The sequence below is a fragment of the Castor canadensis genome, chromosome 8, assembly GCF_047511655.1.
Source record: "Castor canadensis chromosome 8, mCasCan1.hap1v2, whole genome shotgun sequence".
Classification (NCBI taxonomy): Eukaryota; Metazoa; Chordata; class Mammalia; order Rodentia; family Castoridae; genus Castor; species Castor canadensis.
This window is the reverse complement of record NC_133393.1, coordinates 134005725-134019329: the sequence shown is the minus strand read 5'-3', so window position 1 is coordinate 134019329 and position 13605 is coordinate 134005725. Positions and strand designations below refer to the sequence as shown.

Below are 13605 nucleotides of genomic sequence, written 5' to 3'. Positions count from 1 at the left end.
TGTGCTACAAACATAACACAAAACCTTTCTCTACAATTAATTCAGCACAAAACATTAAGAGTTAGCAATTACCTGTGAGACTTAGTTTCTTTTCTTTATGAGAAATAAAAACACACTATTTTATTGATGCCGATTACTCAAATATTCAGAAAAAGATTCTCAATTTCTTAAACTTTAAAGGAAAAAAGTCTCATTTCTTTTCCAATGCAGTGATATGTGTTATATATATATGAATATGAGTAGGCAACTCAAGGTTACCCAAAGGATAGAAACATTTTCTCAGGCCAGAAATGAATCTCTTTAACAGAGAGAGGAGCATCGCTTTATTTTTTTTTTTTAATAAACAATTTCTTGACAGATCTGCCTAGTGTTAAAGGCATTTATCAACTTCTTCGTTTTAACCCATGGTTTTGTTATTTAACAACTCATATTGAGGGCAATAAATATTTTTAATATAAAGAGAAAAAACTGAATTTAGAAGAACAAATATACCAGAAGAATAGAAAACAATCTATGGACAAAGAAAGGAGTATGAGTATGAAGTTATAGAGAAAGAGGAAAGAGCAGAAAAGGAGAAAGGATATCAAGAACCAAATGTAAAGAAAAAAAGACACACACACACACACACACACACACACACACACATAAGAGGAAAGCACCTAAAGAAAGATAAAAGATAAAAGAAGAAAATATAAAAGTGACCAGTAGTTCGAGGTTATTAATTTATTTTTAAGAGGTAATCAACTTCAAATTTATGATATGTTCTGTGATTTCTTTCCCCTGGAGAAAAAGAGTTGCGCTGGACTTGGATTTCCTAGGACTTTAAGAAATATCTTTTGTCCCACAGAGTCTGTTGTCTTTTAGATGCACTCTTGACAGACAAGACACAAAGAAAAGCTCATCTCAACATGGAGACGCTCTCCCGGCTTGGGTGCTGATGAGAACTGAGTAAGTTCTCATCTAGTGTTCTACAGTTCCATGTTTACTATCACTGACACATTCTAGTCAACTTCATCAAAATTCTTAAGGAAAAGAACAGTAAAATAATAGAGTAAAAAAAAGAAAACAAAATCAAACAGACGCTGCTTTTGTATCCAAAATACAATACAAACGATGCCAGAAAACCATTAATACAAATTATTTTGGAATATAGATAAGAAATATATTCTAAATATATAGAATTTAAATATATTCTAAATATAATTTTAAATATATAGAATTTAAATATATTCTAAATATATAGAAATATATTCTAAATATATAGAATTTAAAAGTTAAATAAGAGCTGACTTAAAGAACATTAGCAAAACTTTCATGCATCTATGGAATTATCACAATGAAACCCCCTTGTACTATTAATGTATACTAATTAAAAAAAAGAAGAAAAAATTTTTTTAAAAATTGAAAAGTATAAAGTGAGTGGGGTAAAAACACATGGTACATTCAGAGTTGCTTATTTTACAAATCACTTACTATTAGATTATGCTTAGCAAAGTGCAGCTCTCGGATGATGTAATACAGGCTTGCGATGACAGAGCAGATGTCGGCCCTAAAGCTGTCTGTGAAGAGTTCAATGCCTGGGAGAAGCTGAGTGATTTCATACTGAGCATAGCAACGTTCAGCTTTGGGATGTGGAAGTGTGGTTCGAAGCAAACCCTGAAAATGAAGACCAGTGAAATAAAGAGATATACATTGCATCTGCAACAATGAAACAAGAAACAGTAAGCACATGGGTCACTTCCTAAAGTGCTGAGTACATGCAGGGCATACTGTACTCCATAGTAAACAGTACTTAGACACGGTATGACCACTGTATCACTCAGGTGAGAAGTTACCATTATGTCATCATTTAGTGAGGGTTAATTTTTATCGGGCACCACTGACATATTTTTATAGTAAATATCATCTCACTTAATGATCATCTAACCCACCCTTGGAAGGAAGGATTATTATCTTATAAATGATATAATTAAAGTTTAAAAAATTAACTTATCTGAGGTCAAACAGCTAATAGTGGCAGAAAAAAAAGATACAAATTCATGCCATTTAACTAAAAATATCTGTTATTCGGCTATACCAAGCTACAGGTGGAGTAAACGACAACTTAAAATCTAAACAAGCAGAAGAAAGAGCAAACTAATATTTCTCAGGTAACTGATATGACCAACATTTTATAAGATGCTAGGAAACAAGATGAATACATAAAACCAAATTTTATATTTAGAAGTGTTTCTTTGGTTATCTTAAATAATTACCATCTGTTGATGACAAATGCATTGTAAAATTATTTTAATGTACATATCAGGAAAAATTTCAATCAGGTAGCTTATTAAGGTTACACAGCTGGTAGAGAAGCTCAAGTGGTAGAGCACCTGCCTAGCAAATGTGAGGCCCTGAGTTCAAATCCCAGTGCTGCCAAAAAAAAAAAAAACTAAGGTTGCACAGTATTCTGTTCTAAAATACAATGTCAATAAAATTTTTAACTTGACGAACGTGTTTTAAAAATCATTTTAAAAGTAGGGGACTATTGGGGTAGGAACCAGCTGGAGGGTGAGAGGGGAAGAAGAGGGTAACAGGGTGAATATAATTGAAGTAAAACAGTATACTGAAACTCACTAAAAATGGTTTAAAAGAAAGAGGAGGAAGAAGAGGGTTAAGGAAGAGTAATATAGACAGGGTGAATTTGATCAAAGTATATTATATGCATGTATACAAATACTGTAATGAACACCCCTTATACAATTAATTTATGCTAATAAAAAGATGGGCTATAACTATTTTTTCAAAAAATAAAAATAGTTTTTAAAAATCAATAAGCTTTTAAAGTAAATCTCACCAGCTAGTTTTTATTTTATGTGTAGCATTACTAACAGTGCTAATTTTTTTGTGTGTGGTCCTAAACACAAAAAAGATCTGTTTGAACTCAGGGCATACACCTTGAGCCACTCCACCAGCTCTTTTTTGTGAGGGGTTTGTTTTGAGATAGGGTCTCATGAACTATTTGCCCCGGCTGGCTTTGAACCATGATCCTTCTGATATCTGCCTCCTAAGTAGCTAGGATTACAGGAGTGAATCACCAGTGCCCAGCTAATTTAATAATACTTAAAACTCACATTAAACAAAAAATTAAACTTTTTTTTCTGGAGATATTGGGCTTTGAACTTAGGGCCTCCCACTTGCTAGACAAGTACTCTACTTCTTGAGCCACATACCCCAAGCCCTTTCTTTTTTGCTTCACTTATTTTTCAAATACAGTCTTCGTGCTTTTTCCCCAGAAGCAGTCTTGGACCTCAATCCTCCTACATATGCCTCCCACATAGCTGGGGTCACAGGTATGAACATTTTTAAAAATCACATATTTTCTAAAATATAAACAGCATTATGTTGGAAGACAATTTGCTGCAGAAGTAAAGAAGGCAATAGAAGAAGTCAGTCAGATCATTTCCTTGGCTCTTCTGCCTTTTTCCCTCTTGCCTTTGAAGCACAGGCAAAAGGTATGTGGCATATTTAAAAACTGCAAAGTCTGGCATTACATTAGTAGAAGCCTTTCCCAAAGAGCTTATCTATCCAGATTTCAGAAGTATCTGCCTACTCTGATACACTGACTAAGGGCATAAGTCCATCCGTCAAAGTAAACAGCATCTTTAGCGATGGACAAAGGCCCCTGGCTCCTTCCCTGAATCACAGAATGTCCCATAGTTCAGATAAAAGCTGCTTTCTTCTTCAAGGAAATGAAATCAAAATCCTGAGAAACACAAATGCTCCTCTTCTGTAGTCTTCAACTTACTTCTAGTCTTCATTAGATCATATACTTCACATCATATAACCATCACAGCTTTGCTTAGAGATGTGGTAACCCTCAGGCAACCATCTGGAGTCAAGCAGACTGGCTTCACACTGATGGCTAGTAACAAGATCTTACTAATGACAGGAGACTCAGTTTCCTTTTCTGTAAAACTCCTTCTTCTACTAAAGAAGAAAACTGACTCTCGTGGATGTTCAGGGGAAGGTGCCACCAAGGCTTAGCCAGAAGAGGAAAGATGGGTGTGTGATATTTTATCGTGGTTCTTCCTACTTTTCTATCTGTGAGTTCTATGAATGGGGTAAACTATTGCACATTTTTTACAAAATGATTGTAGTTGTGCTACTATAAAAAAAAAGTACATCAAGTGTTACCTGAAAGAGTAATGCAGACAAAAGACAACAATTGATTCTCTTTTTAACGTTCACAGTCTTAATAAACCTAAGTATGAGAAAAACTGATTAGCAGACAATTTTCCAAAATATTTAGAGATAACTATGTCTTTAGACATTTATCTAGGATACAGAAAATATTATAAAAAAAGTATACAAGAAAAGAAAATATAAAGAAAATTAAAAATCTCCTATAACCCTACAACTCAAACATAATTTCTAGTAACAGTTTCCTTCCAGATTTTTTCTCTATGTAGTTGTACACAGACAAACATAAACACATGCATATTAAGAATAAAAGTGTATAATACATACTACTCTTATATGCAAATTGTCCATAATAAGCTATTTCACTATTTTAAGGAACTTTAATGTTTTATTGCATGAATGTAGCATAATATAAAAGTATCAACTCTATTTTGTTTTTTCCAAACACTGAAGTAAATAGTGCAACTACATTTATGAGCACATATCTTATTAATCCACTGGATAAATCCCTAGAATAGAAATAATACAAGACTTAGGCAGGGAATTAGCAAACCTAGTGTTATTCCTGGATGGCTAACATTAAGAGAACAATTCCAGTTAGAGCTTGAGGTTTGAGACCCCCTCCCCCAGTGCAGTGCTCTCTCTTGAGCCCGCCCATCTCTCATCTGGAGAGTTCACTTTTGCTTTGCTTAATAAACCTGCTCGTGCTTCACCCATGTTTATTGCAGCACTATTCACAATAGCCAAGTTATGGAAACAGCCAAGATGCCCCACCACTGACGAATGGATTAAGAAAATGTGGTATCTATACACAATGGAATTTTATGCAGCCATGAAGAAGAACGAAATGTTATCATTCGCTGGTAAATGGATGGAATTGGAGAACATCATTCTGAGTGAGGTTAGCCTGGCCCAAAAGACCAAAAATCGTATGTTCTCCCTCATATGTGGACATTAGATCAAGGGCAAACACAACAAGGGGATTGGACTTTGATCACATGATAAAGCGAGAACACACAAAGGGAGGTATGAGGTTAGGTAAGACACCTAAAAAACTAGCTAGCATTTGTTGCCCTTAATGCAGAGAAACTAAAGCAGATACCTTAAAAGCAACTGAGGCCAATAGGAGAAGGGGACCAGGAACTAGAGAAAAGGTTAGATCTAGAAGAATTAACCTAGAAGGTAACACACACGGTACGGGAAATGAATGTGAGTCAACTCCCTGTATAGCTATCCTTATCTCAACTAGCAAAAACCCTTGGTCCTTCCTATTATGCTTATACTCTCTCTTCAACAAAATTAGAGATAAGGGCAAAATAGTTTCTTCTGGATATTGAGGGGTTGGGGGGAGAGGGAGGGGGTGGGGTGGGTGGTAAGGGAGGGGGTGGGGGCAGGGGGGAGAAATGACCCAAGCCTTGTATGCACATATGAATAATAAAATTAAAAAAAATAGTTTTTGCCAGATAGCGAGGGGTAAGGGGGGGACAGGGAGGGGGCGGGGGGGTAAGGGAGGGGCTGGGGGCAGGGGGGAGAAATGACCCAAACATTGTATGCACATATGAATAAAAAAAAAAAAAAACCTGCTCGTGCTTGAGTCTCCTCATGTGTCTGGCACTGAATTCTTTTTCTGATAAGACCAAGAACTTTCTGGCTCTCAAACCCAGTGACAGAATTTTTTGGCAAAAGGAGGTACACAGTTAAGGTTTCTGATGACGATAGTTGATTAATCCTCTCCTCACCAAAGGCAGCAATGTATTTTCATGCCAGCTATGTCTTACAGAGCTGCTCACAACATTAAGTCTCTCCATCAAAGATTAAGAGAATATCTCTCTATTTACTATTTTCTCCTTTTACGCCCCTTAAAGAGTATGAGTTGTCCTTATATGGATCTTGATACCTACAGCTTGCAACTAATAAACCACATCCCCTTCTCCTAAAACTTACTTAGACAAAAGTGGGCAGTTTCACTATATTTAATAGCATTATCCATCTGAGTTCAACTTCTCTGTGTGGGTATTTGATTTGGGATTTTGCAGTGAGAAGAGTTTCCTCTACACAGAAAGTCTAGGAAAACAGCCAAAGCTCCTATAGACTCACATCTCCTGGGGAAGTCAGGCATCCAGCTGTGTAACCAGGAAATGGCTTTCTTCTGGCTGAATTCACTAGGTACAACTTCAGAGGCTCAGAGCTAAGGCACCATCTGGCAAGAATGCAATAGCTGTTCCTTCCCAGGTGTGAACTTTCCTCCCTCAACTCTTCTAGTTCTGACTGTCAGCCTCTACTAAGTGGGAGAGTGTGTGTGTGAGTGTGTGTGAGTGTGTGTCTAAGGCTGAGTTCCTTCCCAGCAGTACAAAAAAGTCAAACTTGACAGAAGTTTTCAATGATCTTTAACATTTAATAGTTTTCAAGTGGTAATTTTGTACATCCTCTGCCCAAAGATATTTTAAGAAAACAAACTAGAAGTGTTTGCTGTTATTGTGGTTGAATTTGCTCTGTAGCTCAAAATAAGACTCTAAATGAGCTCTTTAGACCACTTAGTTACTTCTTTAAGTAACTAGAGAGGTAAAGGATACTTCAACTACCTTTATGCTTTTTAAGTTTCTCACATTGACCAAATATTTAAGATAGGCTTAAGTGCTAACTATGTGCAAGGCTTTGTGATAAACAGTAACATATTTTATGTATGGTAGGCTAAATAACACCCCCCTAAAACCTTCATGTCCTAATTCCTGGAACCTGTGAATAGCTTATCCTACATGGCAGAAAAGACCTTGCAGATGTGATTAGACTAATGACCTTAAGATGGGATGATTATTCCAGATTATTGAAGTGGGTTCCAATGTAATCATAGTGGTCCTTACAAAGAAAGGTCAGAGGCTCAGAGGAGATGCAAGGATAGAAGTAGAGTAAGAGAGATGAGAAGGGTGGGGGAAGAGAGGAAAATAGAAGATGGGGTTGAAGCTAGAATATAAGAGGTCCCTAAAAGCTAGAAAAGGCCAGGAAATAAGGTTCTCCCTTTAAGCCTCCGGAAGAAACACAGCCCCTGTCAACACCTTTATTTTGGTACTTCTGAACTTTATAACTGTAAGACAGTAAATTAGATGATCTGTACCTCACTGATATAGCACTTGCCTATTGTGTACAAAGCCCTGGATTTAATCCTCAGCACCACAAAACAACAAAAATTTTGTTTTGTTTAAGTCACTAGTTTGTAACAATTTATTACAGCAGCAATAGGAATCAAATACGACATTGTTAAGGGCCACATTGCCACCCCTCAAAATTCATACAGTGAGGTCTAACTCCATTAACCTCAGAATGTGACTAAATGTCACATTCTTCTTTAGAGAATGTGTCTCTAAAGATGTACCTAAATTAAAATGTGGTCCTATGGGTAAGTCAAAATCCAATATGACTAGTGTCCTATGAGAAAAAGAGATTAGGACACAGACCCCTCCAGAGGAAGACCATGTAAGGACAATGTAAGAAGTCAAGGAGAGAGGCCCCAGAGGAAACCAGAGCCAACACCTTGATCTTGGATATCTAGCCTCTAGAGCCGGGAGAAGAATTTCTGTTGTCTGAGGCCTTCAGTCTGTGGTACTTTGTTATGGCAATCCAAGCAATCTAGTAGAGTATACCAAGTAATTTTTACCACCACAGTTTATAGGTGAGGATACTGAGGCTCAGAGAGAATGACTAACAAACACGCTGAGACAAGGGTTACTAGGAAGCTCTTGAATTAGGTCTAAGTTGGCCAGACTCTACACTATTATTGCCTCCATACTAACTGTTCTTTCATTTTTGTGCTCATTCTACAAGTAGTTACTGAAGGTCACTCCAGGCCTGGAACTTGAGATTCATCAGTGTATCCCATAAATAGGATATAGTGTATCCCATGAACAGGCCTGTTCCCATGAATCTTGAGGGTGGAAGATGTCATGGGAAGAGAAGAAAATCATAAACAATAAACATCACAATAAGTTAACTGCATTACCCTGTATGATATGGACATAATTGTCCAAGAATCTAGTGTGGAGCGGCATGGCACTCACAGAACAGGTGGGTACCCACGAAGACACTTAGTAGCAAGAATGGGTCATTACATTCTCATACTCACTGTGCTATCTTTGCTGATATGAGTGCACCCTGCAAGCACCCCCAAATGCCAACCTTTGACAGAAACTCTTCACTGTAGTCTTTAAAACCTGGAAGCAAAGAGCTGTTGGTGGTATTGGTGAGGGAGGTGCCAAATTCTTTCCAGGTATGTAGCACATCTGGTTTTCTGAATATGTCATCAAGAGCTTGACACCAGCACTTAAAAGCAGCCCTAAAAACCAGAAACAGAGCACCAAAGAGCATGTTTCCTGAGACCTATTATTAAATCTATATGCCAAAAAGAAAAACAAGTATTTATTAATATGTTAGAGAATAAATTTATATTGTTCATTGCTCATAACAGTTTATCTCAGGTACCATTTAATTAATAAAATGTACTATTATCATAGAACTAAAATTTATGGAAGATAATATTTTATCCTAAATAATGAAAAAATTATCAAAGTTTGCCCTTGCTCTACTCACTCCTAAAGAGCTACCTTTTCTTTTCTGCAAAGATGAGAAGATTTCCAAGTGAATGCAGTGCCTGAACTTTAAGACTTCTTTGATTGCTGGCTTGGAGAACATCTGTATTTTTAATCAAGTGAAAGAACAAATGTCAGTTCCAAAGAAAATATTTCTTTTATATTTGCAAGAATATTTTAAACTGCATTATTCCTTAACTGTGTACATTGCAATAAGAAGGCTGCAAGTTAATAGTGCTTTCAAATGTCATACAATATATATACCCAGAGAGAAAGCAAACGGTGCTCTGTTTGAACACTGAAGACTGGGAGATTGGGTCTAACACATATGAAACAAGAAGGCTCCTGGAAAAAGTAGAATAAAGTCAGGCAGGTGGAGATGATGAAAAAGACATATAAGGAGATAGATAATATACATGAGAAGGATGGGTGTGCCTGCGGTATGGTTTCTTAGAGCAAGTGGACCAGGAGCTTAAAAAGGGAGGTAGTGCTCAAGATTTTGGAGACCCTTGAATGCCACATGGAGAGATGTAGAGATTCTCCTATAGCAGATAAGAAAGCTGAAAGAGGTTATTTTTAGCACAGATGTCACAAGATCATAGCATATTAGATTTTTCCTTTTATCTCAATGCAGAAAAATATTTTTAATGTCATATTTTTAAAGTTTTCTAATAAATGCATGCATTCAAAGTTGTGTAGCCCAAAACCCCAAATAACATGGCAGTGGTTCCTAATGAGGGCAACACTGGGTCCTAGAGGGCATTTTAGAAATCTAACAAAGGGTTTTGAGAGACAGAGAGAGAGAGAGAGAAGGAAGGAAAGGGAAGGGAGAAAGAAGGAAGGGAGGGAGGGAAGAAGGGAGGAAGGAATGAAGGAAGAGGGAGAGAAAAGGTTTTGGTTAGCTGTCACAATGAGGGCCTCAACTCAACATGTATTTTGTAGGTGAAGACCAGCAATCCTGGATGGCCTGTAATGCACAGAAACTTCTCCCACAATGAGGGAAAAGATGAGAAACCTGTTTACAACTACCTGAGTCTAATAGTTACCTTCATTTTACATATGAAAAGAGTATTGTTGAATGATTTCTAAATGCCCTGAATTTTCCAGAAATGCAATCAATGTACTTTGTTTTGTTCAAAACTTTACCAAAATTTATTCACAATTTTAGAAAATCATGTCGCCATACTTCACAGTGCTTATGGTCCTTAAGTCACCAGTACAACACACCTGTGTCAGTTCACATCTGTAGCTGACATATTAATGGTGACTCCACAGTCAAGGCAGAGGCATCCAAACGCTTCTCACACCTTGCAACTCCTGAGCATTTACATACCTACCCACAGATTCTCTTATTAGAAAATGATTTTGTTTAAAGTGCCATAGTGATGGGGGTGGGGCAAATAATGTATGCAGGAAGAATACATTAAATGTTAAATTTTGTTTCAGGAAGTAAAGGAGGAATTACAAAATGTCTATTGCAAAAAGGGAGACACTGGGTCTATAATAAGAGTTGATAATATATTGTTGAAGTTGTAGAAGAAAACTCAAATCAAAGAGAAAGATGAGGAAAAAGGAATTAGCTGGGACAGAGCAAAAGCACATCAGTGTCTTCATCCCCACAAGAGGTCCACAATTTCAGTAAAAGGGGGATGGACAGAAAGGTGGCTGAGAATCTGACAATGGTCACAGCCAGTCTAGGCAAGAGGGCAATGGAAGGGCCAAAAGCATCTTCTGTCTGGAGACTGTCATCCCTGCCTACAAGGGTAAGATGAATAGCCTCTGTTCCAACTTTCTCATCCTACTTTAAAGGTGACATTTCAGGACCATGGCGATCTCAACATTAATGCAATCAGTCAGGTTGACAAGGACATAATGGTTTAGCCTTACCAATAGTTTGGTGATAAGAAGAAATTACCAGTCCTAGTTGTGAATAGGGAAGTTTGCTTTTCTCCACTGAGCTAAAAACTCTGAACTGCTCCTCAGAAAGATTGGGGGGTGTTGACATGTGCATCTCTTCTGTCCCCAGGCAAAATTCCACTTTTCCAGTATTAAATCTGGAATTGTTTATTCCTTTCTCTCCTAAATTTGTGGAAACAGAACAAAAAAAATTTTTTTAATGGAGAAGGAAGGGAATTTGGTGGAGAAGGAAAAGGAACAAGACATGGAACGGGGGAAGGAAGGAAGGATTTTGTGCTAGCTGAGATTTATTTGCAGCTTTATATCCAGGGTCACACTTTGTTTCCAGGGTCTTTTCTGAAGCCCCCAGGTGTGTGTACATGGATGGGCTCTGGACCCAAGTTATTTCATATAGAGCACTACAGAGGGCCAGCCAGCCAGAAAGCTAATGCTGAGTAATCCCTTGCTTCTCCTGGGGATTGAGGGAAGTTACACAGTTTGAGTTTGCCCTTTTTTAATAGCTTCCAACAGCAATATGTTAGTTTGCCTCTGGGGCAGAAACCTCTGGGATAGAAGTAACACTTATGTAGTTCTGGCCTGAGAGAACATACAGGAAAAAGTAAAAGAAAAAATATGCCAGCAAGGTAGTCAGAAGGAGCAGAGAGAAACTAAATTGGATTTGGAAGTCTATAGAGCCTGAGGACTAGGGATAAGCTGTTGAGAATATTTTGGTACCAGGTGAGACTCAGGCAAGCTAGCAAACCATTCTTAGGGATTGTATTTTGATTTTTTAATTCATGCCCAACCATTGTTAATGGGTTCCATAATTGAAAGAAGGTAAACATGAATGCTAATTTAACATAAAGTAAATCTGCAGACAATATAACCAAAAACTTTGGCTACTTATAGACAGTGCTTTTGGAGGGAGGAAAGGGGAGGCCAACAACAATAACAGATAAAGAAATATGCAAATAAATAAAACCATCATTGGCTACAAAAACTAGGCAAATTTCTCAAAGACTGGTTCAGTGGAAATTAGTATTTTATTTAGATGTATATTTAAACCAATTTTAATCTTCTTAAAATATAATTATTTTAGGTTTAAGTTTATTAAGTTTCTTATTATTCTGGTTTGAGAGCAAGAGGCATAATATAGAGCTTTAAATTTGTTTAAATGACCTAAATATAGGTAATACAGGATGTTTCTCAACCTAATTGGAAAAAAGTCCTGAGTTTACCACTTTACCACTCAAAACTCTGCCTTAATTGCATTCACAAATTTATAGATATTGAGAAGACAAAAAACACACAAATGAAATGGAACCAACGATTAGGAATATCTGGTTTTAAGCTAAAAGAAATCTCTAAGATCAAAATCTAAGGTATTAATAAGAAATCTTATGGATGCTTATTTTAAAATGCATCCATATCTTCAAGGTTGATAAAGTGGTGTTTGGTGAAAGGGTCTAGTTAACTCAGTATGACTCAATCTATCTACTAATGAAAGGAAAACATGAGCGTAGCCCCACACCTGCAAAGGAAACTGTAAGAACATTACTGTACAGAATCTGAAAAATTAATGAACATGATTTTCACATCTACCATACTTAATGGAGTTTGCTAGTTTCACAACAAGTATAAAAGCAGGTGGAAAGTGCATTGGCTGAGAAAAAGTGTAAGAGAGAGGTGACAATTCACTGGACAAGAGGAAGATAGTAAAAGGCAACCAGGAGTGGGCATGTCGGGAACACAAGCGAGGGCAGTGTGGTCTATCTAAAAAACGCATTTACCTTGGGTCTGCGCAAGAAATAATGAAAGCAACTTTCTGCTGTGTCGCATTGATCTGTTATGGTATCTGGATTTTTCCAGGGTCTCTCTAAAGCATCTCAAAGTGTCTGTCACATCCACGGGCACACTCAGAAGCTGTTTGGCTCGGCTGTATTCTGAAAGGAAAGGAGAGGGGGATGCTGGGGATAAAAGGCTGCACAGAGCCAACTAGTAGTAAGTGTGGTTCTAATTCAGAGAATTTCTTGGTCCCAACCTGAAACTGCTAAATTCAAAGCCCCCAGATCTGCAGCAGGTGTTTCAACATTCAGATCTCTCTTCTCTCTTCTCTCTCTCTCTCTCTCTCTCTCTCTCTCTCTCTCTCTCTCTCTTCTTTTGGGATATTTCAAAGTTCTTTTTAAAAAAATACAACTTTTCTAAATAAGTTTTGGTTCTTATGAAATGCAAATAACTTCAGATCTTGCCAATTTTCCTTAGGAAGTCTCCTACTTTTTCTTTTGCTGATCATAAAAAATGAAATAATCTGCTCTTCAGCAGTTTCTTCAAAGCAAAGGTGCCTTGGGAAAGAGACGAAAGGAGGAAACAAAGAATCTTGGAGACAGGCAACTGCTCTCTGAAGGGAAGAAAAGACAGGTTCCTAAGACAGAAGAGTGCAGAGGAAAGGTAGAGCTAGGGTGGTAAGTGGGTCTGTAACTAACCACCCATCCTGAAAAGTGCCAGGAAGGGGAGCTGGTGGGAGAGAGCTGTTGTGCAGTCTCTGTGCGAGTGAGGGACAGCTCTCGAAATTATGTGTGGTTTACACCATGAAGAAGGCCCAGGAGAGAGAGGAATTGCAGGATTTAGCACTGAATTACAAACAGACTTACTTCTTCAATCTGAGGAAATGGAAAGACCCTTGAAAACCTGGGGTCTTGATAGTGCAGCAACCTAGTAGGTAACAGGGCTGCAAGACATTAAAAGCCAAGACATTTGCCCTCATTAAGTTCCTTGACTAGATGAAGAGGTGGGGCAACCTCATACTGGAACATTAAAGTCACATTGGCAGGGAGTATCTACTTACACGGTAAAATGAGGGAAAGATGGAAGAGAGAAACCAGAAAGGGCAGAAAATGCTGGACAAGAAAGGCTTCTTGGAGAATAGAAAAATTTTGATTAGGAAGAA

The 13605-nt window shown here is 37.5% G+C and overlaps 1 protein-coding gene across 2 annotated transcripts in view; it reads right to left on the bottom strand.

Annotated features, from left to right (window-relative positions):
• Positions 1 to 13605, bottom strand: part of Cfap54 (cilia and flagella associated protein 54) — a 210157-nt gene that overhangs the window by 59573 nt on the left and 136979 nt on the right. For both annotated transcript variants that reach the window (XM_074084168.1, XM_074084170.1), the window contains exons 40-45: positions 12449 to 12601; positions 10650 to 10841; positions 8778 to 8865; positions 8300 to 8509; positions 4177 to 4243; positions 1474 to 1656 (exon numbers count right to left, since the gene is read on the bottom strand). In XM_074084168.1, the coding sequence (XP_073940269.1) occupies positions 1474 to 1656; positions 4177 to 4243; positions 8300 to 8509; positions 8778 to 8865; positions 10650 to 10841; positions 12449 to 12601 (893 nt within the window). The remainder of the gene's footprint in view (positions 1 to 1473; positions 1657 to 4176; positions 4244 to 8299; positions 8510 to 8777; positions 8866 to 10649; positions 10842 to 12448; positions 12602 to 13605) is intronic.